This window comes from Vombatus ursinus, unplaced genomic scaffold (genome assembly GCF_900497805.2).
Source record: "Vombatus ursinus unplaced genomic scaffold, bare-nosed wombat genome assembly UNPS02014932.1, whole genome shotgun sequence".
Taxonomy (NCBI): domain Eukaryota; kingdom Metazoa; phylum Chordata; class Mammalia; order Diprotodontia; family Vombatidae; genus Vombatus; species Vombatus ursinus.
The window spans coordinates 11,426,562-11,453,495 of record NW_020954710.1 but is presented as its reverse complement, the minus strand read 5'-3'; the positions used below and the strand labels follow the sequence as shown (position 1 = coordinate 11,453,495).

Below are 26,934 nucleotides of genomic sequence, written 5' to 3'. Positions count from 1 at the left end.
CCAGAATGTCAGAGCTGGGAGGGCCCTTAGAACAGAGGCTGTCAGAGCTGGGAGGGCCCTTAGAACACAGAATGTCAGAGCTGGGAGGGCCCTTAGAACAGAGAATGTCAGAGCTGGGAGGGCCCTTAGAACAGAGGCTGTCAGAGCCAAGAGGGCCCTTAGAACCCAGAATGTCAGAGCTGGGAGGGCCCTTAGAACCCAGAACATCAGAGTTGGGACATAGCTTAGAACGATAATGTCAGAGCTGAAAACACTTAAAGCTCATCTGCTCCAAGCCCCTTCATATCACAGCAGAAGAAACTGAGACTAGGAAGACAGAAGTGACGAAGTGACTCCCCCACAGTCACAGAGGCAGTGAAGAGCAGAGTTAGGATTGCAACCCAATCCCATTCCCTTTCCGCAGACCATGCTACCCCTCCCTAATTCCCAGGCCAGGGGACCTCCCACTAGACACCTGGACAGGAATGGAGCTGAAGAGCAAGTAGCAGAGCCCCTGGGCCTAGCGAGGCCAGGAGGAGGCTAGGGGTCTGGGGGCAATGAACGGTTACAACACTCACTGTACAGCGCGGGCAGAGCCATTCACCATTTGGGATTTCGGGCAGTGGCGGGTTCAGGCAGTGCAGGTGATAGGATGACGGGCAGGTATCACAACAGAGAAGTTCTCCCCCATCCTTGCACACGCGGCAGAACTCCATGTGGTCATCCTCTTCCTCCTCGCCCCCCTCATCGTCCTCCTCCTCCTCATCCTTTGGTTCCCACTGGATGCCTTCTTTCTCCTGCATTGTGAAAGAAGGGGCTCCCTGGGACCTGGTCCCATTGCCCTCCCCAGCTCCTTATGCTAGAATAAAGGACTTTCATCCCCTGTCCTGGAGGAAAGCCAAGCCCGGACCAACAGCAGCTGAAAAAAAACCCACAATCTTCCCAGATTCCATCTCATCCCACCCCTTCCCTTGGAATTAGACACCACCCCACACCCAGATAAGTCTGGGGGCTCGCGGAGGTAGCTCAGGATGGGGAACTTTGCTGCAGAAGACCTCTCTCTTTGCTGGAGACAAAGCTAGCCCAGTAAGGGTGGGAAATCCAAGCTTAGGGAATGGAGACCGCCATGTTCAGACTGAGTTTCTGCATAAGAGCCTGCTGCAATGGGGAAGACAAGGTCAGAGGATGGCAGTGTGGGAACAGACTGTAGAGGCCACAGAGTCTGACCATGACAACATCTCCATCAAGAGGCCATCAAGCCTCTGCTTGAAGACCTCCAGGGATGGGGAGCTCACTACCTCCAAAACCACCCTCCCATTCCACTTTGGGACAGCTCTAAATGGAAGGAGATTTTTCCTAACATTGAACCTAAACTGGTCTCTTTGTAACTTCCATCCAATGACTCTGATTCTCTCTAGAGCTGACAGAACAATCTCCTTCCCAAAAGACAGCTCTTCAAACACTTCTCTATCGTGTCTGCCCCCACCCCCAACCCCGTGTTCTCTTCTCCATCCTAAACATCCCCAGATCTGTCAACTGATGCTTATCAATGTTCTTCCTAAAATGTGACTCTCAGAACTCAACACAGAACTGCAGATGTGATGTGGCCAGGACAGAGGATGGTGGGACCATGGCCTCCCTAGTCCTGGACGTTATTCCACCTTTAAGGAAGTCTAAGATGGAGGGCTAACTAGATGGCTCGATGGCTAGAGCACTGGGCCTGGAGTCAGGAAGACCTGAGTTCAAATTGACCTCGGACACTTAGTAGCTGTGTGACCTTGGGCAAGTCACTCAACCTCTGGTTGCCTTACTCCACTGGAGAAGGAAATAATAAACCACTCCATATTCTTGCCAAGAAAACCCCACGGACAGTATGGTCCACAGGTCACAACTAGCAACAGCAACAAAGACGGTGTTAGCTTTTGGGGACCGCTGTGTTCATACTATGATCTAGACCTGGAAGGGTGTTTGGAGGTCTTCTAGCCCAACCACCTAATTTTATAAATGAGAAGGGAGGTGATTTCCTCAAGGTCACACAAGTAGTAAGCGTCAGAGGTGGGATTTGAACCCTGATCCCTGGACTTTCTAAGCAGGGCTCTTTCTATTGAATTACTGTGGCTGGAAGTGAGTCTCCCCTCTGAGTCCCCATCGCCTGGCCCCGAACAAGGACTGTATCCCCAAAAGCTCCCGTCGAGCCTCCAACCCAAAGCAGCAAAGTGCTCAGGCCTCAGTAATATCACCCCAGGTCTCCCCAAACCTGCAGGTTTCTGGGACATTAGAGTGAATCGGGGCTGGCGGTCCCCTCCCGGAGCAGGGAGGTAGGGGCAGGGAGAGGTGCGGGGATTACACTTACACAGTGAGGGCAGCTCCATTTGCCCTCCGGAGCCTTCTCCATCTCCGGATCGAGGCACACCAAGTGATAGGCCCGGGGACATGTGTCACACAAGATAATCTCTCCTCCTTGCTGGCACACCTCGCAGTAATCCTGGTGGTCTGTCTCATAGCCATCCCCATCCTCAACTGGAGCAGACAGAGAAGGCCGTCAAGGCTGGCCCTGCCCCTGCCCACCTACAGATGTGATCTCATGGGAGCTAGGCCCCCCCCCCAACAGAAACCAATCCAAAAATCTCTCCCACACCCCCACCCCTGTGGGTGTCTGAAATTCTACTATTTGTGAGTCATTCCTTTGAATTGAATAGTTCCCACCCACCCCACCCCCACCTCCCTTAGGAGCCCAAACCAACCATTTCCATATCTAACAACTTCATTGTGAATGAACCTATGATCCAGTTCATTGCTGCCCTAAAGGGATGGGCAGAGCAGCCTGGTGGGGAGGGGGCGATGGGAGGGGCGGGGTAAAGGGCAGCTGCCCTGTCTTGTGTGATCCGGCCAGGACTCCTTGATCTCTGAACTCTTTTCAGCTGCTCACAATATTTTTTATTCTTTGACTAGGAAGCTCTAGATTTAAGCTGGGGCATTCCAAATCAATAGAAAGAGAAGGTAGGAGAGTGCACTTCTCTTGCTTAACAGTGGGAGAAAGCCTGTGGAGAGGAAAGGGGCTTGGAGATCACCTAGTGAGCCTCTTCATTTTACAGATGGGGAAACTGAGGCCCATAAAGAGTAAGCCACGTGTCCAGGGTCACACAGATAGTAAGTGGGAGAGCCAGGGGAACAGAGATCTTTAACTGGAGGCCTAGTTTCCTCAGCAGCCCCTGTTGAGCATGGGGTAGGAGGATCTGTCCAAGTATTTTTGGCCTTTCATAGACCCCTGCCATACTCCACACACTTAAAGGACTGATTATTTTGACAGCCTGGGAAACTCCACAAATAATCCTATAATTTTGTAGATAAATCCTGGGGAATTGCTAAAGGCACAGAGACGGTGACTTTCCCAAGGCCACTCTGTTGGCAAATGTCAGTGGTGGGGTTTGAAACCAGGACCTCCTAAGTCCAAGGCCCCCCCCATTTACACCCACATATAATCTCTTAGAGAGCATCTCCCCTCCCCCCACCTGAAATCACAAAGCATTAGCGCTGTAAAGGACAGTTTGGCCTACTCTAGTCCACCCACCTCATTTTACAGATGAGGAAACTGAGGCTCGGAAGTGGCTTGCCCCACTTCACTATCCATCAGCAGAACCCTCCCCAACCCCCATCCCGGCCCCCAAAATGCCTACTTCTCTTCTTCTTCCTTCTCCTCTTGCCCTTCTTGCCCAAGGCCGAAGAACATTCAGACGGCATAGAGGAACTGTTAACGCTGGCGCTGTCAAAGTCCGACTCCTCCCGGTCATCTTCCTCACTCTGCAGGGAGAAAGGACAGGTGCATGGCGGGGGAGGCTTGATGTGGGGGGTAGGGGGCTGGGGGGAGGGAGCCAGCATGGATGAACCGCCTAGCTGCCAGTGCTTTACAAATGCCCCACTGGATCCTCACGACAACCCTGGGAGGTAGGTGCTATTATAATTCCCATTTTACAGTTAAGGAAACTGAGGCAAACAGAGGTGAAGTGACTTGCCCGGAGTCACACAGCTAAAGTGGCTGAGGCCAGATTTGAACTCTGGAAGATGAGTCTTCCTGATTCTAAGCCCATCGCTCTGTGCACTATGGCGCCACCTGGCGGCCCCATTTCCCAACTACATTGTAAGTTTCTGGACGGTTGAATTCGTGTCTGTTTCTCCTGCAGCAATCAATCAACCAGTATTTACTAAGCTCCTACTACGTGCCAGGCATCGTGCCAGGTGCTAGTGCTACAAATACAATGAATGAAACAACCCCTATTTATAAGGGGCTTACATTCTGATGAGAAAGTCAAAGATACAGAGACCGGACAGTTTAATACACAGATAAATCCTAGGAAGTGACCTATATCTAATACACAGACAAATACATAGATCTAATACATACATAAATCCTAGGAAGTACACAGGGTAAGTGACTAGCCCAAGGTCGCTGAGCTGGTGCCAATGGTGGGATTTGCATATGTCACGGCAGGAATTGTAAGCATGCAATAAGTTCTTAATAAAGAAGTGTGCATAATTGATATCATATTGCTTTCCTTCCCAATGGGTGGGGTAGAGAGAGGAGAGAGGGAGAAAATTTGAAACTCAAAATTTTTTTCAAAAAATTAATGCCAAAAAATAGATATAAAAGAAAGAAAGAAGAGGGAGGGAGGGAAAGAGGAAAAAAAGGAGGCAGGAAAGAAAGAAAGAAAGAAAGAAAGAAAGAAAGAAAGAAAGAAAGAAAGAAAGAAAGAAAGAAAGAAAGAAAGAAAAAGAAAGAAAGAAAAGAAAGAGATAGGTAGGTAGGTAGATGATAGATAGATGTTGGTGATGGCTACTATAATAAAAAATTCTGAAACAAAGCAAACCTGAGCTTTGTGTAATGATATGACCAAGTTCAGCCCCCCCAAAAAGGAACTAAATTTTGCAATTCCCTCCCCTTTCTGCCGAGGTGGGCAACTCTGGGTTTAAAACACTTCATCTACAGCCAGACTTGGTCGCTGAGTTGATGGGGGTGGGGGTGGGGGGTGGAGGATGAGGATGACTTCTCACATTTGGGGAAGGGCAGGGGGTGCCAGCCCAGACCTGCTAAGCCAGGTTCCCTGGCTCTGGCTTGCTGCTGCTCTCTCCTCCCCACCTTCCCTCAGGAACATCATGGAAAGCAGACTGGGAAGTCAGCAAGGCATAATCAGATAATTAAAGAGCTGGCTAATTCTCCTTTCTGCACAGTGGTGTGGGAGGGCAAGCTTCAGACAAGCTCTGTACAAAACGACAGCTGAACACTACCGAGGGCTGGGACGCAGCAGGGTGTTGTAGCCACTGATGGGAAGGGAGGGCTCTCGCTAGAGTCCTCCTCCTCCTTCCTGGGGCAAAGAGCAGGAAAGAGCGCTGGGGATCAGCCTCGTGGCAGAAGAAGACAGCCCCCTCCTCCCAAAAAAAACACCAGTGACTGCTCCAAGGGCACAGCAGCTACTCCTAACTCCAGCCCTCCTCCTCCCTCCTGAGCTCCCACCTCACATCCCAGCTGCCCGCTGGGTGCCTCGCTCAGACGTCCCGTAGACCCAAACATGATCTCCGTCCCCCAGTGCCGCCTCTCCTGACTTCTCTATACCACGGGCGCCACCATCTTCCTGGTCACCCGGGCTTGCAGTCTAGAAACCTGCTCATCTGTCCTGCTGACTGCTCAGCCTCCATAACCTCCTACATCCAATCAGCTGCCATCTTGCCAATTCTCCTTCCTCAATATCTCTCAGCCCCTTCTCTCCACCCATATGGATCTCCACCACAGAGACAGCTCAGTGGTACAGTGGATAGAGCACTGACCCTGGGTTCAGGAAGAGCTGAGTTCAAATCCCACCTCAAACACCTACTAGCTGTGTCTTCCTAGGCAAGTCACTGTCTGCCTCAGTTTCTTCAATTGTAAAATGGAGATGACAATAACACCTACCTGGCAGGATTGTTGTATCAAGTGAGATATTTGTAAAGTGTTTAGCATACTGCCCGGCATATAGTAAGTGATTAATAAATGCTTGTTTCCTTCCTTCCTTCTCCATGGCCATAACACTAGCCACATTACCCCTCCTTTAAACTACTGCACTACTTCTCTGTCTTCAGCTTCTCTCCTTTCCAAACAGGCCCCCCCTTGGCTGCCAAATGGATAGCCTTGACACAATGCTGACCGTGCTTCTCCCCCGCTCAAGAAGCTCCAGGGCCCACCTCTTACCTCTAGGATAAAACACAAACAAACTCCTCGATTTGCTATTTAAACCTTCAAAATCCGACTCCAATCTATCTTTGTAGACATCTTTTACATTCCTCCTCCTCAGGCACTCCACATTCCAGCCAGACACCAAACTAACTGCTCCCTCCTCTGGACCAGATGGTCTTCCTGGCCTAGGATGCACTCCCTCCCACCCATGCCATCTCTTAGAAGCGCTGGCTTCAAGGCCCAGCTCAAATGCCACCTCCAATAGAAGGAAGGGAGGGAAAGAGAGAGAAAGGAGGGAAGGAAGGGAGGGAGGAAGGAAGGAAGGAAGGAAGGAACGAAGGAAGGGAGGAAGGAAGGGAGAAAGAGAGGGAAGGGAGGGAGGAAGGAAGGGAGGGAGGGAGGAAGGGAGGAAGGGAGGGAAGGAGGGAGAGAAAGAAGGAAGAGGGGAGGAAGAGGAAACGATCATTTATTAAGTACCTTCCATGTGCTAAGCCTTTTAAAAATATTGGCTCAAGGCGCATTTCAGAAAAACCTGGAAACACTTGCATGAACTGATGCTGAGTGAAGGGAGCAGAACCAGAACATCGTACACAGTAACAGTAACACTGTGTGATGACCAACTTTGATAGACTTAGCTCTTCTCAGCAATACAAGGACCTAGACATCTCCGAAAGACTCACGATGGAAAGTGCTCTCCACATCCAGAGAAAGAACTACAGAGTCTGAATGCAGATCTAAGCACACTATTTTATCTTTTTTTTCTTTCTTGTGGTTTTTCCCTTTTGTTCTGATTTTTCTTTCACAGCATGACTAACGTGGAAATAAAATTGTACATGTATAGCCTATATCAGATTGCTTGTTGTCTTGGGGAGGAAGGAGGGGAGGGAGGGAGGGAGAAAAAATTGGGACTCAAAATCTTATAAAAGTGAATTTTGAAAACTATCTTTACATGTAATTGGAAAAAATAAAATAAAATTATAAAAAAAATTAGCTCATTTGATTCTCACAACCGCTCTAGGAGGTATGTGCTATTATTATCCCATTTTACAGAACAGCAAACTGAGACAGACAAGGTGAGGGTTCCACAGAGCTCACACCCAAACATGGACATACATTCCCATGCACACATGCACAGCTGCACTCACATAGGCTCACAGACAGACTTACTGAGGAGCCTTTTTTCCTCTTGTTAGCGATGCCTCCGAATCGAAACTTCAGCCCAGCCATTTTTTTTCCTTTGCCTTTTTTCTTTCCATCCTTGGAACCTTTGACTTTCTTCCTCACGCCAGGCCCTAAACAGGACAGAAGACAAGTCACACCAATTGCCTCCCCTGACCCATACATCCCCTGCCCCTGCCACATACACACCCCCAACCCATGCCAACCCTGCTGGCGTCTAAGAAGGGCCTAACCTCTTGTTTGAGGCCTCATTATCTTTTTTCGGTTGTCCGCCCCCAGAGAACAGAAACAGCAGCAAAGAGTGGAAGCCAGCTGCCTTGGGAGGGGCTGGCTCCCCACCTCACCCCCAGGAAGTCTTTAGGCAGAGGCAGGATGCCCACACTACACTTACTAGCTAGGTGACCCTGGGCAAGTCATTTAACTTTTGTCTGCCTCAGTCTCCTCACCTACAAAATGGGAATAATGATAGCGCCTATCTCCCAGAATCATGGCAAAGATAAAATGAAATATTATATGTAAAGTGCTTAAAGCGTTACATAAATACATAGTTCTTTTTCTGCAAGTTTGAGGGGTTACAGACTGGAATACATAGCCACTGAGTTCCCTGTGATTTCTCTCCTGACAGGCCTGAGTGGAGCGATTCTATTCCCAATCAGGATGTAGGACCATTTTTGAATGTTAGGAACACTGATTTCCCACGGAGGAAGCTCCTTCTGCCAGCGGAGACTGGCACACAGAATCCTAGCCAATAAGGATCCAAACAGATGTTCCTTTCCTGTGCCTGGAGTTTCTTCCCTCATTCTCTCCACCTGTCCAAAACCTGGCCTGCCTTCAAAGCTCAGATCAAAGGCCACCTCCTTCAGGAAGCCTTCCCAAAACACCTTTTTCTGAATTCTGATGTTCCCGTCAGAATGGCTCCAGTTGCCCTTCTCACGTCCTTCCCAACATCACCGATGTCATTGGGTAAGTGTGTGTTCTCCTATCCCCTGTTAGCTGTCCTTGAAAAATCCATCAACAATCATTGCCTCGACTTCTCCTCACTTTCTCTACCAAGCAGTCGGGCTCCAGACCTCATCACTCAGCTGAAACTGCTCTCCCTCCAGAGCTCTCAAAAATCTCTAACTCATCCCATCACATGGTCTTTTCTCAGTCCTCTTCCTCCTAGGTTCCTCCGCTACATCCAACACTACTGACCACCTTCTATGCCCAGATACCTCTATTCAACAAGCAGACCACCAGGCTTCAGGAGAAGGAAGCAGGCAACGGGGAGGATGTCTGGGGTGAGAGAACTGGGAAGCCGCACTTTGGGATGGGGCTTGGCACGGGGCGAGGAGGAGATTGAGGGGCACTGGGTCAACCTGAAGAGGAATTGTGACTCTCTAGGTATTGACACAAAGGCCCCAGTTGGACAGTGGGGACAAAGCCCCATTGCCCCCACCCTAGTTCCGTCTCCCTCTGTATAGTAATATTTCAGTGCTTTGAGGATCTCTGATTGTTCTCATTGTGGATTCTCCCTCCACCAATGCAGATTGAGACCCCTCTGTTCCTAAAGAGGCGTTATATGAAAATTTCTAGAGTTGAGGGATGTTATCACCCTGATATCACCTATGATAAGAGGCAGTGTAGTACAGTGGGAGAAGACCGGGCTCTGCATTAAAGACCTAGGTTCCAATTCTGCTTACTCCCTGAGAGACTTTGGCGAAGTCGCTATCCTTCCCTGTGCCTCAGTTTCCTCATTTGTAAATGGGGGAGGGGAGGACTAGATGACCCGAGAGGTCACTTCTAGCTCTGGATCTTAGATCCTATGATACACAGACCCTCACAACCACCCTGGGAAAGAGGCAGGAAAAGTACATCCGGGGAAACTGAGGCCAGGTGAGGTCTAGTGCTAACCTGAGGTCACACAATGAGCTCATCGCAGAGTCGAGACAGCACCCTAGCACCCAGCACAGTGGTCTTTCTACCAGAGCTCACCGGTTTTCTGAATGAACCTCACCTGGCATCTATTGCCCCTCTATCTGGGGCCCTCAGAGACTCTGGTCACGAGTAGCATTAACTCATCAGACCGGGATGGGGCTGTCTTTTGCCTTTCTTTGCATCCCCAGCACTTAACATGAAGTCCAGCACATAGTAGGTACTTAATAAATGCTTGTTGCCTGACTCTTTGAGGGCAGGAATCATGTTTTTGCCTTTCTTTGTGTCCCCAGTGCTTAGCATGGTTCCTGGCACACAGCAAGTATTTAATAAATGCTTGTTGATCAGTAGACTAAGTGCCCACTAGCAGGTTAGACCTCTCCTCCAGCTGACAAGGTGCATCACTTACCTTTACCCTCCTTGGTCTTGGCTTTACGGATGGGCATGGGCTGGATGGGCTGAGGCAGACTGACAGTCAGCGGCGAGGCGATGGTGACTGTCTCCACGGCGGCAGCCACCGCTGCTGCTGCTGCTGCCGCCGAGCTCCCCTTGAATGGGTTGTTAGCGCTAAACTCTCGCCATTTGGCCCCCAACACCGTCATCATCTTTGACATGGGGATCTTGGGGTTCTTCTTGGCAATGAGAGGCCTGAGCAGGGGAGAGAGACAGGAAGAGAATCGCTCCCAGCCCCCCACACATACCTGTAGATCATCAAACAACCAGCTCCTGCAAGTACCTTCTGCTGGGTGCAAAAGAAATCACTAGTCCCATTCTACAGACTGGAATACTAAGGCATGGAGAAGGGAAATGGCCTAAGGTCACGTAGGAAGAATTGGAGATGAGGGTCAAGAACAAAACTCCCATTTTCTGATTCTTTCAGCTCAATTATCTCCTATCGAATCGAGCCAAAGTATTTGCTAGGATGGGGTACAGAACCAGTTAACTTGAAGAGCTAATAGAGTGCTGGGCCTAGGGTTAGGAAGACCTGAGTCCAGATCCAGCCTCAGATATTTCAAGGCACTACATAAATGCTCGCTATTATGAGGTTAACCAACTACAACCTACAGGTTGACTGCAACCAGCTGGCACACCTATCTAGCCCATGAGACCAGCGTGGGTCCCTCTTAAAACAAGGTTGTTACAAGTCACCAGGGGACTGACTCCAGGGCCAAGAGAAGAGAGGAGGCCACTGGGCTAAAACCGGATGGACCCCAGCCTGGGGCAAGATAGGAATGGGCAGGTCCTATAAGACACAAAAGAAGGACAGAATGCTGCTGACCACCCTACCATGGTGCCTTCCCCACCAGAACTCAACCCAGGCATCGAGGGAGATCAATAACCACCATCTTTAGTCTCGAGGACCATCAATCAACCTAGACTTTGCCCAGATCAAAGGATCATCAATTTAAGAGCCAGAAGGGACCTTGGAGATTATCTAATTAGAGACTAACTCCCTAGATGATAGAATCACACATCTAGACCCAGGAGGGACCCCTCCGTCCAGGTCATTGGCCCAAATCCCTCCTTTTACAGATGAGAAAACCGAGGCCCAAAAAGGTAAGTGACTTCCCTAGAGTCACATGTTTAATAGGCATCTAAGTACTTTTTGAATCCAAATCTACTGCTCTCTCCAGTCCACCACACTGCCTGCCCAAGGATCATGGACCCCAGATTTGAGAACTAGAGGCCCTCCATTTTTACAGATGAAGAAACTGGGTCCCAAATAGGTTTAAACTCAAATATTTGGGGTTTTCTTGGCAAAGATACTAGAGTGATTTGCCATTTCCTTCTCCAGCTCATTTTACAGATGAAGAAACTGAGGCAAACTGGGTTAAGTGACTTGTCTAGGGTCACACATCTAGTAAGTGTTTAAACTCAGGTCTTCCTGACTCCAGGCTTGGTGCTCTATCCAAGGCACCACCCAGTTATATTTATGCTAGATGTATTATTCTTCTTGATTAGAATGTAACTTCCTTAAGAGTAGGGATGATTTCATTCTTTGTCCTCGGATCCCCAGCCCCTGGCACAGTGCCAGGCACATCAGAAATGTTTAAACAGTGCTTGCTGACTGATTCCTTGAGGAGAGGAACTGTTTTGTGTTGTCTTTGTACGCCCTCTCCCACCCCCCACTCTGCCCAATTGCCTTACACAGAGCCTGGCATAGAGTAGGCACTTAATGTAAATACTTATTAAGAAAACTTAGCCCTCCATGGACTTGCTCCCCAAAGGAAACCAAGATTGGACTTTATAATGCCATCACTTGCAAAGGTACTAGAGCTGCTCCCGAGGGGCCCATCTCGACCCAACTGGCTGCTTACCTGAGAAACTGGCTGAAGGCCTTGTAATTGGTCAGAGTGTGATAATCCTCTTCTGAGAACAGGTAATCCACGTCGTCCAGGCCCCACTCCTCCATGAGCTGGCCTGAGGACTTGGGCTCCTACGGAGGCCAAAGAGAAGACACGGAGAAAGGGAGGCAAGCTGCTCTTTTTTGGAGGGAGGAAGGATTAAAGGTGTATTTTATTTTAAAAAGAGCTCTCTCAGGCTCTAAGAAAACTGACCCTTCCGTTTGATTCTCCCTAGGATGCTTGGCAATGACACCCTGCAGCGATCATGGCACTGAGAAAGGTAGCTTGTGTGCATATAAGCTCTCTGGAAAAAAGGAAATCTCGCAAGGGCTGGAGGGTAGATCCCTCCAGATGAGCGCCCAGGCCCCAGTGAGACACAGCTACCTAAGTCAATATGGCAGCCCAGAAGGGTCCATGGCGGTGTTAGCCTTCACAAAGTGCTTTCCCCTGAGCTCGACACCCAGGATTCCATGGCGGGGGGGGGGGGGGGGGTGGGCAAATGGAGAAGTCAAGAAACAACAGGAGGCTTTGGAGAGGGGGAATGACATAGTGGAAAGAGTATCTGAAGTAGTGTTTGCTTATTAATATTATTAACTTATTAACAATGATATCAAATCACACTTCGAAACTATTTAAAGTTTGGAAAGCACTTCCCAATAGTAAATAACTCGATCCTGCTGGGTTGTGTTGGAAAGAAAAGCATTCATAATCCCCATTACGCAGATGAGGAAACACAGATGGAGTGACTTTCCCATGGTCACGCACTTAGGAAGTATCTGAGTTAAGATGGAAGCCCGTGTCTCTCCTGAAGTCAAATCCATTTGTGAGCTCTTTGAGGGCAAAGACTGTCTTTTGCCTTAGCATGGTGCCAAGCACATAGTGGGCCCTTAATAAATGTCGATCGATCGATTGATTAAGTCCCAGATTCTAAGTTTCCATTGTTATTTGAGATCCCCAAGTTAGAGGCTTTTTATACTATAGTGGATAGAGTACTGAGCTTGGAGTGAGGAAGACCTGGGGATTCAAACCCTGCCCCTAACACCAGCTGACTGAGCATGGGAAAGTCAAGGACACCTCAAACAACTCCCTAGGACTTGCCTACTTAAGTCATAGTTATTAGCTAGTTGCTTCAGTTATGTCCGACTCTTCAAGACCCCATTTGGAGGTTTCTTAGCAAAGATACTAGAATAGTTTGCCATTTCCTTCTCCAGCTCATTTTACAGACTAGGAAACTGAGGCAAACAAGGTTAAGGGACTTGCCCAGGGTCACACTGCTACTAAGTATCTGAGGCTGGTTTTGAACTCAGAAAGAGGAGTCTTCCTGACTCCAGGCCTGGCGCTCTATGCACTATGGTGCCACCTAGTAAAATGTTGTTGAGTTGTTTCAGTCATGTCCGATTCTCCATGATCCCATCTGGGGTTTTCTTGACAAAGGGACTGGAGTGATTTGCCATTTTCTTCTCCAGCTCATTTTACAGATGAAGAAACTGAGGCAAACGGGGTTAAGTGACTTGCCCAGGGTCACACAGCTAGTAAGTGTTTGAACTCAGGTCTTCCTGACTCCAAGCCCAGCACTCAAGTGGAGGGGAGTTCCCATACCAAGAATTTCTCATGCTGATAAAAGTCTCAGGTCTTTTGAGTATCTGGGTATAGCCAAGGAGTTCCAAGCAGGAGGCTCCCCTAACTGAGATGTCACCATGCTCCTAACTGCCTCTCTGCCCTTATTGTCCAAAGTGGCCTCAGCATCAATTTCCCTCCACAGTCTCTTAAAAAATCTCATCGTTATTCCAAATGATTCTTTGGGATTCTATCTCCCCCATCCCCATGTAATCCTCTTATTGTGCACTTTTCCTAACATCGAGATCTACTCAAATAATGGACCAGACTGGCCCGCTGACAGCAACTGACTGGGAATGAATGGTCACATCATTTGGGAACAATGGTTCTTACGTCAGAAGATGAGGAAGAAAAAACAAAAGGAGTTATCTGAAGGCTCTCAACCTCCGAAAGGGGAGGGGGCAAGCATTGATGAAGCGCCTACTATGTGATGGTCCTGTGCTAAGCCTTTACAAATATTAAACCTGTCTATATGCATAGAGCTCAAGTCTATCCAGTAAAATAATAGAATACATTCAATAGAATGTAATCTCCTTGAGGGCAGGTTTTGTCTTTGTATCCCTAGTGCTTAGCATAGTGCCCCACACAGGGCAAGTGCTTGTTGACTGGTTGATCATAATAGCTGACAGAGAGCCCTTTGAAGGTGTGTAAAACACTTTGTAGGGGCAGCTAGATGGTGCCCTGGTGCACACAGCGCCGGGCCTAGAGTCAGGAAGACTCATCTTTCTGAGTTCAAATCTGGCCTCAGACACCTCCTCGCTGTGTGACCCTAGGCAAGTCACCTGACCCTGTTTGCCTCAGTTTCCTCATCTGTAAAATGAGCTGGAGAAGGAAAAGGTAAAGCATTTAAGTATCTTTGCCAAGAAAACCCCAAACGAAGTCATGAAGAGTCAGACATGACTGAAACAACCAAACGACCACAAAGCATTTTAAATATAGTACCCCACTTAATCCCTACAACATCCCCCTTTCCCCCCAACCCCATCACATACCACAGGCATTATAGCACCATTTTACAGGTGAGGAAACTGAGGCCAAGAGAGGTAAAGTGATCTGCCCATAGTCACACAGCTAATATGTCAGAAACTGGCTCCTTCTAGTCCCAAGACCAGCGCTCTCCCTCATCCTGATTTCAGTTACCTTTAAACCTCCATCTTCGTTATCATCATCATCTTCATCCTTCTTTTTCCGCTTGGATTTTTTCTCTTTCTTCTCTTTGAGTTTCTTCTTCTTCTTTTTATTAGGAGAATAGTCACTCCCTTCACTGTCGGATTTCTCTTCCATCTTCTCTTCATTATCAGAAAGCTCATCATTGCTTCCCTGGAAGATGATAATAATAATAACAACAACATTACTTACATTTATAAAATGCTTTAAGGTCTCCAAAGTCCCCGGCATACATCATCTCACTGAAGCCTCACAACAAACCTGGGAGGTAAGTGATAAAGACGTGGTTATCCTGTGCATAGTAAGGATAATCCCTGTATGCCTGTATCCTGATTTTACAGAAAAGTAAGAAACTGAGGCTAAGAGAGCTTAAGGTACTCACTAGGGTCACCCAGCTAATAATGATCTGAGGCAGAATTTTAATTGAGATCTTTCACTCCCTACCCACCATGCCAAGCTGCTTTTTCCTAACATCAAGATCTACTCAAATAAAGAACCAGATTGCCCCTCTGACAGTGACTGACTGGGAATGAATGGTCATGTCATTTGGGAATAATTGGTTCCCAGTTGGAGAAAGGCACCCCAAAAAACTAACCACACTGCTGACGCCCCATTATTTTCCCTGTGGGCCTTCCTCTGGAAATACAAACGGACAAATATTTGTCTCTGGTCTCGCCTAATCACCAGCTCAATCACTCCTCCCCAGACACCAAGTGGGCACTGCCAACCAATGATCAAAGGAAACAGTCAAGCTTGGGCACGAGGAAGGTCTAAGCCAGGCCAGCTCGATGCAAGCTTTCTGTTCTGGGGAGTGATTTGGCCAGCACGAAAAGGTAATACAGGCAGCCCTGAGACACCCGTCTTTTGAAAGGGACTCCCCTGTTGGGGAGGTTTTGCATCACTTTCTGTGTGTTCTGTTCTCATCAGCCCCGGCTGCTGATTGAGTTTTTATACACTTCTGAATTTTAACTAGTGTCCTCAGATTCCGCTCATGCCCTGGAGTTATCGCCACAAAGGACGGTGGAAATAAACACACACACACACAGGCTCTGGACATTTGGGCACATGCCCTTCCTCCCCCCTCCCAGAATCTGGAGGTCTCCTGAAACCCTCACGTCCCGTGCATGATTTCCCCCACCAAATGTTTGTCACCGTTCAATCTGTTCCTATGGCAGGCGCCACCCCATTTCTGCTATCGCCTGTCAACGCTGACACTCCCTCCTCCTTATGAGACAAGGTAATTTAGGTAGCTCTCAAGCTTGGCTTCCTGGATTTAGTTTCTTGTCTGTACAGGCGGAAAATGGCACATTTATATGTAGATAAGGGTGCTTAAAACCACAGTATCCCCACTGGGGAAAAAAACAAATGAAACAACACTGTCCCTTTGAGAGAGATGTTTACTCATCTCTCTTCACTGATGATGCAAGGCAGATGATGGGAAAGATTCCATTCCCCACCCCCAACCTGATTAGGTTTGGGAAGGCTAGTGACCCTTTGATTTAGGAATGTTAATATCATTGTCACTAACATATACTAGGTGAAGGGAGAGGGGGGGAGAGGAGGGGGAGGTAGGGGGGAGAGGGAAGAGAAGGAGGGAGACAGACAGACAGAGACAGAGAGAGAAGAGGGGTGGACAGGAGAAAAGAAGAGAGGAGAAAGAGACAGGGAGGGAGGGAAAGAAGGGGGAGGAGAAGGAGGGACGGGAGGAGAGAGAGACAGAGAGAAGAGGGGAGGACAGGAAAGAAGAAGAGAGGAGAAAGATAGAGACAGGGAGGCAGGGGAGGAGAGGTTCAACCAACTCTATAGAGACCTAAGAGAGATGGACAAAGAATAATGGAGAAGACAGAGAAACAGATTTGAGAAAAAGAAAAAAAAAACACAAATTCAGATCAACCAACGTTTATTAGGTGAGTCAAGAGAGAGAAGGGGAAAGACAAGCCGTCAGTCAATAAACACTGATTAATACATGCCAGGCATTTTGCTAAGCACTGAGGATACAAAAAAAAAGACCAGAAAGAGAGGGACCGCTCTCAAGGAGGTCACCAATGGGAGAGACAACACAGGAACAACTATGTCCAAAAGCAAGACCTATGCAGGATAAAGTGGGAACAATCTGCAGAGGGAAAACCCTAGCAGTGAAGGGGGAATGGGAAAGGCTTCCTGTGGAAGGTGGGATCTCAGCAGGGACTTGGATGAAACCAGGAAGCAGGGATGAGGAGGAAGAGCATTCCGAGCACGGAGGACAGCCAGGGAAAACGCCCCAGAGGTCAGCAGATGAAGCGTCTTGTCCAAGGAACAGGAAAGAAGCCAGTGTCTGGATCTCAGAATGCACGGAGCTGTGAGGTGTGGGAAGACTGGAAAGATGGGGGAGGGAGCAGCTTATGAAGAGCTTTGAATGCTAAACAGAGGATTTCATATTTGGTGCTGAATGAGACGGAGAGCCGAGAGTGTACTGAGTAGGGTGGGACATGATGAGATCTTCACTTTAAGGAGTTCAATTTGACAGGTGAGGAGAAGGTGGGCTAGAGCAAGGAGTGATCTCGATCTGTGGAAGGGAGCCCAACCAGTCTATTGCAACGATCCAGGCATGAGGTGATAAAGGTCTTCACCAGGGTAGTGGCAATGTCAGTGAGACAGACAGAATTAGGGAGAGGTGCAATTCTACAAACAGGTATTAGATGGATAATAATACATATTTCATCTATTTATTGGGGCAATAGGTGGTGCAGTGGATAGAGTGATGGGCCTGAGTTCAAATGCAGTCTCGGACACTTAGTAGCTGTGTAAACCTGAGAAAGTCATTTAACTCTGTTTGCCTCAGTTTCCTCATCTGTAAAATGAGCTGGAGAAGGAAATAGCAAACCACTCCAGTTGTTTTTTGTTTTTTGGCCAGGAAAGCCCCACATAGGGTCATGAAGAGTTGGACACTACTGAGCAATAGCAATCTGTTTATTAGGTAACAAGATGGGGGGGGGGGGGCTGTGTGACATAGCAGACGATGTTCAGTACTTGATCAGTCATTCCTACCTGAAATCAGAAAGACCTAAGTTCAAATCCTGCTTCTGATATTTCTAAGCTGTGTGACTCTGGTTGCAAGTCACCTAACCTACCTCAGTTTCATCTTCTGTAGAATGGAGACTTCACCAAGTGGTGGTCAGACTTGAAAGAAATAGATAGGTTTTTCTATATTTTAATGGGTTTTTTTAAGGTTCACAGCAAGCAAAGAGAAAAACAGGGAGGGAGGGAAAGGAGGAAATGAGGAGAAATGAGACAGAAAATGGGAAGAAAGAAGAGATCAAAAGGTTAGAAGCCGCTAGGATGGTCCACGAGATAAGACAGCAGCAGAAATCTCATACTTTAGAAACTTCATACCTTAGGAGAGTCACGTAACTGGTATATACACACATTCTCTGTCTCTGTTTCTGTCTGTCTGTCTGTCTGTCTGTCTGTCTGTCTGTCTCTCTCTCTCTCTCTCTCTCTCTCTCTCACAGACATACGCATTCCTATCTTCTCCCAGGTAGGTAGCTGAGAAGGAAGAGCTCACAATAGCTAGAGCATCTCCATTAATCACCTTAAGGAGAGGCGCCCTGGACAGAAAGAAAAGGCATGATTCCCTAACACACACACACACACACACACACACACACACACACACACCCCATACTCCTCCCCTACTCCCACCCTTGAAAGGTGCATTCCTAGGCTCTCTTGGGGAGTCTCCACTTCCTCCCCACTTCTCCATGATGCTCGGACCTCCTGCTTCGAGCTCCCCAGTGGGAACCCTGCCTAGACTGACTAATTAAAACCTTTTCTCCTCACGAAAGCCAGACCCAGACGTGGTCCCTGGGCTTCACCTCATTCTCCTCTTTCCCGTAACCAGGGTGCTTCCTGGACTGCTGACTCAGCCTGCCTGGCAATCTGGGAGGCTGATCTGGTCTCTCACTACCAACAGGCCCCCACAGAGACAAGCCAGCTGCTCTGGGGAATCCTGTGTACCTGGGGAGTTGGGATGGGTACCAGAAATGGGACTGAGAATGATCCTAAGGTCACAGAACCATCGATGTAGAGCTAAAAAGAGCCTCAGGGGCGATCTAGTCCAACCGCCTCATTTTACAGACTAGGAAACTGAGGCCCCACAAAAGTTAAAGCCCTTGCCCAAGATCACATGGAGATAGAGCTGGGATTTCATCCTGGCTCCTCTGCCTCAATTCCAGTGCTCTTTCCACAGCATCATGCTGTTTCTCTCCTCAGAGCAGGAGTTCCTGACCTTCTTTGTGTCATGCCCCCCTACTTTGGCAGTCTGGTGAAGCCTATGGACCCCTTCTCAGAATCATGTTAAGTCATAAAATACATCAGCCTACAAAAGGAAGCCACTTACATATTGAAAAACAGGTATCAAAAAAATTTTAACCAGCTTCACAGTCCCAGGTTAAGAAATTTGCATTAGAATAACTCCCAAATGATGCCACTTCCTCATTTCTCCAGCTGAGATGATGCTCAAACCATCCCACTTCCTCGCTTGGCCTCTCCTTTAAATGTCCAGTGCAGGGATGGAAGCCTAGAGCAGGCTCAGGTGGACCCAAGAGTTCTCTCCCTCAGGTTTTCCTACAGCACATTGTCTGGGCTTCTTTGCCCTCATCCCACCAATTCAACTAACATATTTTAATACCAGCTACAACAAATTCTCAGGTTCTCTAAGGTCAGTGAGGAGGGAGAAAACCCTTTCATGGGATGCCCCATTCCTTTCCAGGCTTCATTCCTCACTCTCTAGTGCTTCAAGCCTCTTCATCCAAGACTCATTCACACCTGGATGTCACCCATTGGAAGTTCCTTCTGCCCTTGGGGCCTCTCCCTCTGATTGGCTGGTTTCTCCCAGACCCTTCATTTTAAGGAGGCAGCCCAGGTCAATCACTCCATGGAATACCCCCCTTTCCTGCCTCCTTTTGTATGTTGTCTCCCCCCCTCCATTAGATTGTAAGCTCCTGGAGGACAGGTACTACTTCTTTTTATTAAGAATTATTATTTATTATCCCCACAGCTTAGCACAGTGCCTAGCACATAGCAGGTACTTAATAAATTTTTAATGGATTAGATTGCATTTCTTCACTCCTCTCCAGGCTGCACTCCTGACTCTCTTGGTCTTTCTCTATAATGCCTCAGAAACTTCTTTACCTTTGAAGTTCAATTCTACTCCTGAATTTTCTCCACAATGCTCCTGGGCTGGGTACTTTCATCCCTTCACCCCACCCCCAGCTCTCTTTTGTGTATTGTCTTTCTGCTTGTATTTATATTTCCAGTGCTGAGCACAGTTCCTGGCATATGGTAAATGCTTAATTGCTAGTTGATTTGACTTGACTCTACTAGAGGAGTAATCAATTAATCAGTAAACATTTATTAAGTGCCTACTATGTGCCAGGCACTGAACTAAGTGCCTGGGTCATAAAAAGAAGCAAAAAAAAAAACAGGCCTTGTCATCGAAGAGTTTACAACTCTAATGGAGGAGACAATAGTCTGACATGTACACAAAGCAAGCTACATACAGGATAAATAAGAAATAATTAAAAGAGGGAGGGAAGTACTGGAATAAAGAGGGATTGGGGAAGGCTTCCTATAGCAGGTGGGACTTAAAGGAAACCAAGGAAGTCAATAGTCAGAATGAAGGAGGAAGAGCATTCCAGGCATGGGGGACAGACAGGGAAAACACCTAGAGCTTAGAGATGGAGAGTCTTATTCAGAGAACAGCCAAGAACCCATGACATTGGATGGAAGAGTATATTTTGGTGAGTACCATGTAAGAAGACTGGAAGGTAGGAGGAGGTTAGGTTAGAAATGGCTTTGAATGCCAAACAAAGCATTTTGTATTTGCTCCTAGAGGCAATTGGGAGCAATTATTGAGTAGGGGGGAGAGGGGTTGACATGAACAGACTTACATTTTAGGAAAAGAGTGGCAGAAGTGACAACTGAGATGGGATTTGAAGGAAGAGAGAGATCAAGACAAGGGCAAGACTCCATTCCAGGTATGAAGGATAGTACAAGCAAAGGTAGAGAGATGGGAGAGGGCAGGGGGAGAACAAGGGATGGAGAGCCATCTAGCCTGGCTAAAACACAGAGTGGTACATGAACGAGACTGACATGAGATAACATTGGAGACAGAGCTGATGCCCAACTTACAAGGGCCTTGCATTCCAAAATCCCTTCATTCAGTAAGCAATGTAGAGTTGTTGAAGAGTTTTGAGTAGAATAGTAGAGCAGACTTTCGAGAGTACGTGAGCATAGCAGTGTATAAGGAAGAAAGAAGGCCACCAGGATGTTGAAAGAAATCAAAACCAGGTCTTATTGGATACTTTTTGAGGGCATTTTCTAGGTACGTTTAGCCTAGAAACAAGAAGACCATGGATGGCACCTTGTATCTAATATCACCTAACATATACTCTTTGGATTGGATGGGACATAAGAGCTATGTTCAAGTATTCTAGAAGCTGATTGAAAGCACAGAGACCTTTTTAGGTCAACATAATAATAACTAACATTCTGATGCCACCGTAAAACTTGCATCGTTGTTATGAGGCATTCCTGGTATTACTAGCATTGGAGCATAGGAGAGGGTAAGCTAGTATCTGAGTCCAAGTCTCATCTCTGACACATATTGACTGTGTGACCCTGGAAAAGCCACTTAATTTCTTAGAGTACCAAGAAATTCTCTGATACTCTAAGCTGAAGAAGTAAGGCCCAATTCTATACTGAGTCAGAGTTCTCTATGCCAATGAAATCATAGTTGCAATAAAAAATTATACCCATTTTACAGGTAAGGAAACTAAGGTTCAGAGACATTTAGTGTATTGGCTATGGTCATACAGATACTAAGGTATTAAAGGTGGGATTTGAATTCAGGTCTTCCTGACCCCAGCTCCAGCATTCTATCTACTATGTCACAAGGAAAATTCTTAACAATTAGAGCTGACACACAAGAGAAGAAATATAAATGCTCAATCACTAGAAACATTCTAGCAGAGGTCAGGTGACTCTTTTCCTAGGAGACTGTGGATGGGATTTCTGTATGGGATAGGAAGTTGGATAGATGGTTTCTAAGCTCTCTCAAAACTCTGAGATTCTATGAATCTAAAATTCTATGAATCAAACCTCCACAAGGTAAAAGATGGGGTGGGGAGTAGAGACAGTCTCTGGCCTTCAGTACCATGGCCAGTGCCCTTAAGTCAAGGTAGAGAAAAAGACGAATGAGAGCACAGAAGATTTTGCCTTCCAACCAACGACACTCAAAAGATAACAGGGAGAAAGCACACCTCTGCTATGTATGTGGAGGCTTCCTCAGGAAAGAGATTTCTAAGAGGCAGTTACTCTGGGTTTAAAATAATTCATGAATGGGTAATGGCCATAGAAATTATGAATATAGTGTGGAATATTATTGTATGTTAAGGGCAGGTAGGTGGCACAGTAGATACAGTGCTTAGCCTAGAGTCAGGAAGATTCATCTTCCTGAGTTCAAATCTGGCCTCAGACACTTCCTAGCTGGGTGACCCTGGGCAAGTCACTCAACCCTGTTTACCTCAGTTTCCTCATCTGTAAAATGAGCTGGAAAAGGAAATGGCAAACCACTCCAGTATCTCTGCTAAGAAAAACAGGGTCACAAAGGATCAGACATGACTTGAAAAAACAAAACCATGAAAAAATGATGAAAGGGATGCTATCAGAGAAACCTAGGAAGACTTGTATGAACTGATGCAGAATCAAGCGAGCACAACCAGTACAATTTATACAATAACCACAATATAAAGGAAAACAAAGTTGAAAGCCTTAAGGATTCTGAACGCTGGTCAGCTATGACTTCAGAAGCCTACTGATAAAACGTGCTTTCCTCTTCCTAGAAGAGGTGCTGCTCAATATGTGAAGAATGAAACATGCATTTTCAGGCACAATCAATGGATGGATTTGTTTTTCTTGACTATGCTTATATGTTACAAGTTTATGTTGTTATCTTGGCAGTGGGGGAGGGGGAAGAAAAAGTTAAAAGGGAAGGAGGTAGTGCTAATGATGACCAAAAAAACAAAAAAACAAAATGAGCATCAATAAAACACTTTTAAATGCACAAAAGAAAGCAGAAGGAAGGATAATGGGAGACACTTGAAAGGAGGCCAGTTTTGCAATATTATGGTGAATTTGTTATTTATTTTAAAAAATAAGATATATATAACGGACACTCATGGTCTCATATACAATCCTTTGTTATGGTCGGTCATCTGTATGGAAATGACTGTGTTTGTTGATTTTTATCAATATTTATAATATCAAAATTATAATATATTTGTATTATATAAATATATTTTGTATATTTATGCTATAAAATTTATATTAAAATTATAATATTAAAAAGAACATTTTTAAAAATTCACACCCATCTGCTCCCCACCATCCTGTTCTCACTGACTCCCTTAGAGGACCTACTGTGTGTGGAGAGTCCCAGAATTGTTCAACCTCTTCTACTTTTTCAAAGCCATAGCTACCACCAGGACTGGAAATTTTTGAGTATTGCAGCAGAAAGTGTTGGATTTGGAGTGAGGAGACACAGATTCAAATCTCCTCTGCCATTTGCTAGCTGGGTAAACGTGGGAAAGTCTCTCAATGTTTTGGGGTCTCAATTTCATCTATAAAATGAAGGAGGTTGAACAAAATGATCTCAGAGTTCCCTTTAAGTTTTAAATTGATGATCACAGAATGAACATTCTGGCTTGCCACCCCCTCCTCCTGATTCCTTTTCCTGCCCACACATTCCAGTATGAGTTGTCTGGCCCTAAGGGATGCTCTCTTGTTCTATTATGAGCCAAAAGCAATTGTCCGTGGACACACCTCTTTCTAACCCTGACATTCTGTGTTCTAAGATCGCTTCCACTTCTGATATTTTATGTTCTAAGGTCCCTCCCAGCTCTCATATTCTGTGTTCTAAGGGCTTTTCTAGCTATGAAATCCCATGTTCTAAGGTCCCTTCCAGCTCTGACATTTTGTGTTCTAAGGGCCCTTCCAGTTCTAACTTTCTATGTTCTGGGTTCCCTCCCAGCTCTGAAGTCCTGTGCTCTAAGGCTCCTCCCAGCTCTGACATTTCCTCTTCTAAGATCTAGCTCAGCCCGGTGACATTTCCGTCACCTATTACCACAACACCAGTCCTTAACCAAAAAGGGGTTTAAATGACCCAAACAAATGACTAACAGATAAAGATTACACCATCCTTTCCCGTCACTGCAAATCAGCTTCATCTCACACCCACTCAGAAAACAAGTAACTGGGATAGGCATCATGATTAAGTGGTAAGAGACTCATATCTAATCACCTCCTGACCACTAACACTGTGTATGTCTGAGCCTCAGTTTTCCTATCTGTAAAAGGGGGTAATAGTAGAATCATCTAATCTGACAGAAGTGGAATAGTGAGAAGAGCCCATGACTTAGAGCCAGAAGAAATGGGTTTGAATCTTGGTTCTGACTGGTTCCTTGACACTTACTACGTATGTAACACTGGGAGAATCTCTTAATCTCTCTGAGTATCACTTTGCTCTTCAGTAAAATGGGAACAATATACTATACTCACCTCCCTCACAGAGTACTTGTAAAAATAGGGCTTCGTAAGTCTTAAAGCCCAATATAAACGTTGAGTCACTATATTATTATCATTATTATTATTACCACTATCATTATCTCAACTCCACTGCTTCCTAGTTTTTGTGACCTTGGCCAAGTCACAATCTCCCTGGGGCTTCAGTTTCCTCAACTATAAAATGACAGAGGTTGGACCAGATGACCTTTTAGGTCCCTCGAAGCTCTAAATCTATGCTTTCCACTACCTATATAACCTTAGGTAAATCACTTCATCTTCCTGTGCCTCATTTTCCTGGATTGTAAAATGAGGTTGGATGAGGTGGTTACTGGGGTGCCTTCAGGCTCTAAATTGGTGACCCTATACCCTGTAACAGCAGGGCAATGGTCTAGGGTAGAAGGGAGGGAGCATGATACAATGGATACCCCATAGGACACGAGGTCAACGACACTTTGATTTAAATCCCACCTCTGAAACCTGCTAACTATGACCCTGGGGAAATTCCCTCACTCCTCTGAACCTCAGTTTTCCTATCTATAAAGTGGGAATAATTCCACCTACAGTGCTGGTTTGTCGTGTGGCCCCATTGAGATTATGTGCCTAAAGCGCTTTGTAAATAACATCTCACTGAGTTTGATCTGATGCTGGTAGTAATCTCTCAAATCCTAGGAAGTCCCACTTTCCCTCCCACCCAAGGTTGTTTTCAGACTCGAAAGAGAGCCCACGTAAAGAATGTTTGAGGGGGAAAAAAAAGATGAAATTATTATTCAAGTGACCACATTGAGCAGACAGGAGGGAGAGAGGGAAGAAGAGAGAGAGAGCCAGTGTGGACATCTGGGTGTTAAGGCAGGCAGTCCTTGGCACCACATCCAAGGGGGCAGGAGAGGCTGTAAGAATGGCCTTACATCCCGGCTCGGAGAAAGACAGAGTTTCCAGACGACCGAGAGAGGCTGGCAGGAGGAGCATTGTGTGGAAATGTTGGGGAGGGGGAGGGAGAGATGGCAGGAGGCCAGGAGCGGAGAGAAATGAGAAAAGGGCAAGCCGGAGCCTTGGAGAGGAGGGGATTAGGAGAAGCCCTCTCCAGAGCAAGGAGAAAGAGGAGACAAAGAAAGCTCACGGAGCAGAACAAGGATTGCTGCCTGCCTTGGGGTTGGGGGCTCCCCTTATGGGTGAACATGGGGCCCAACTCCCACCTGGACTCCCAACTCCCAATGGGAGCCATGTTCCCTCATGACCTCTGGGAATGGGGGTGGTAGCGGTAGCAGAGAGCCAGGGAGGATGGACATTCTTAAAGATTTCTTTCTTCTAGAATATGTTTGGCTTGTTAGCATAATTTGGCACCCAGGCAGCTGTTGTTTGAGCAATTTTTCCAGACCTCCAGGCCCAACTTTTGTCAAAATATTTCCTTGCAAAGAGGGGGTGAATCATCCTAAGAACAGGGCATGAAAAGAGGCATTACAATGAAATGGAAAGAGCACTAGGGGTGATCTGGATTTGAATCCCAACCCTAATATCTCCTCATCTGTAAAATGGGGATAATAATAATAACCGTAGTAGCTATTTTCACAGTCTGGTCATAGGGATGTAGTGAAGTAATCTCACCACACTTTCCCTTCCTCATCCAACATACAAACCCTTAGAATATAAATTCCTTGAGGGCAGGAATCATCTTTACCATTATATTCTCTATTCCCTAACACAGTACCTGGCACATAGTAGCTATAATACATTGAATTGAGTTGGATAATGTTTTTAAAGCAAGACTTGCGTTTCAAAACACTAGAAGAAGGCTACCTATTCTTATTGTCTACAAGAACGTCTCCCAAACATTTGGACAGATCCCCTCCCCCCTGAGGAGAACGAATAGGAGAAATGGACAAGATTCCAATAGAATGAGGTCTCGATGGAGTATAATATTGGCACCTCTGGAGGATGGACCCACACTGGGGGTCTACAGAGCTAGCTTGAAGTTCAACCATTTCAGTTGTGTCCAACTCTCCATAACCCCATTTGAGGTTTTCTTGGCAAAGATACTGGAGTGGTTTGCCATTTCCTTCTCCAGCTCATTTTATATATGAGGAAACTGGGGCAAAAAAGGTTAAATGACTTGCTCAGGGTCACTAAGTGTCTGAGGCCAAATTTGAACTCATGAAGAGTAGTCTTCCTGATTCCATGCACAGTGCTCTTGCATCACCTAGCTGCCCTGGAGGCAGCACCAAAACTAAGGTCCTAAAACCTGAAGGCTGAAATGTGAAAACCAAGAAACTAGAGGCACAGAAATGTCCCAAAGCCCCCAAAATATAATTCCACCAAAATTTTAAATTAGGGGGGAAGGAGAACACAGAAAGAAGGGCAAGAAGGCTCTTTTCAAGTATCTGATGATTAATTTCCCAATGAAACATTTAACCAGCCAGCCAGCTCCACAAGACCAGAATCTGAAGGAAATTAAGCCAAATTTCTGGAAAGTAAGAATCTGCAAACAAAAACAAAAACACTAAGGGTTATATATGACCTTGGTCCTGTAACCTTCAAGCTAATGCTCTGGTCATGAGACCTACCATTTATAGCCTGGCAGCTGGCAAGGGTGGGGCATATTCCCCAGGCTGGTAGAAGAATCTTAGTGGGCTGAGATCCGAAAATGAATCTATCTGCAAGGCTAGCTTAAAGAGAGCTCCAATACATTCCTTGGCTGGGTATTCTGTCTGGCTTTCCTGCCCCCAGTCCCCACCCCCAATTTTCAATCAAGGCAACATTATAATGACAACTGAGGTATACGAGGATACAAGTGAGGTGGGCTCATATAGCACTTTCTCCTTCCTCATCTCTGATGCTGTTTCCCACAACTGGGGCATTATCAGTCCATCCAGTGCCTCACACTGATGGATTTTCATCTCCTCTCCCCTCCTCCTCCCCACCTCCCCCCCC

The 26,934-nt window shown here is 46.6% G+C and overlaps 1 protein-coding gene across 3 annotated transcripts in view; it reads right to left on the bottom strand.

The window, feature by feature from the left end:
* The window catches only part of CHD5 (chromodomain helicase DNA binding protein 5), a 148,745-nt gene that overhangs the window by 66,951 nt on the left and 54,860 nt on the right, over positions 1 to 26,934 (bottom strand). For 2 of the 3 annotated variants that reach the window (XM_027843954.1, XM_027843953.1), the window contains exons 1-6: positions 11,596 to 11,707; positions 9,687 to 9,925; positions 7,352 to 7,476; positions 3,657 to 3,780; positions 2,333 to 2,499; positions 558 to 776 (exon numbers count right to left, since the gene is read on the bottom strand). In XM_027843954.1, the coding sequence (XP_027699755.1) occupies positions 558 to 776; positions 2,333 to 2,499; positions 3,657 to 3,780; positions 7,352 to 7,476; positions 9,687 to 9,925; positions 11,596 to 11,690 (969 nt within the window). In that variant the 5' untranslated portion in view covers positions 11,691 to 11,707. Of the gene's footprint in view, positions 1 to 557; positions 777 to 2,332; positions 2,500 to 3,656; positions 3,781 to 7,351; positions 7,477 to 9,686; positions 9,926 to 11,595; positions 11,715 to 14,379; positions 14,560 to 26,934 lie in introns of those variants that run through there. The other variant, XM_027843956.1, reaches the window with a different exon arrangement.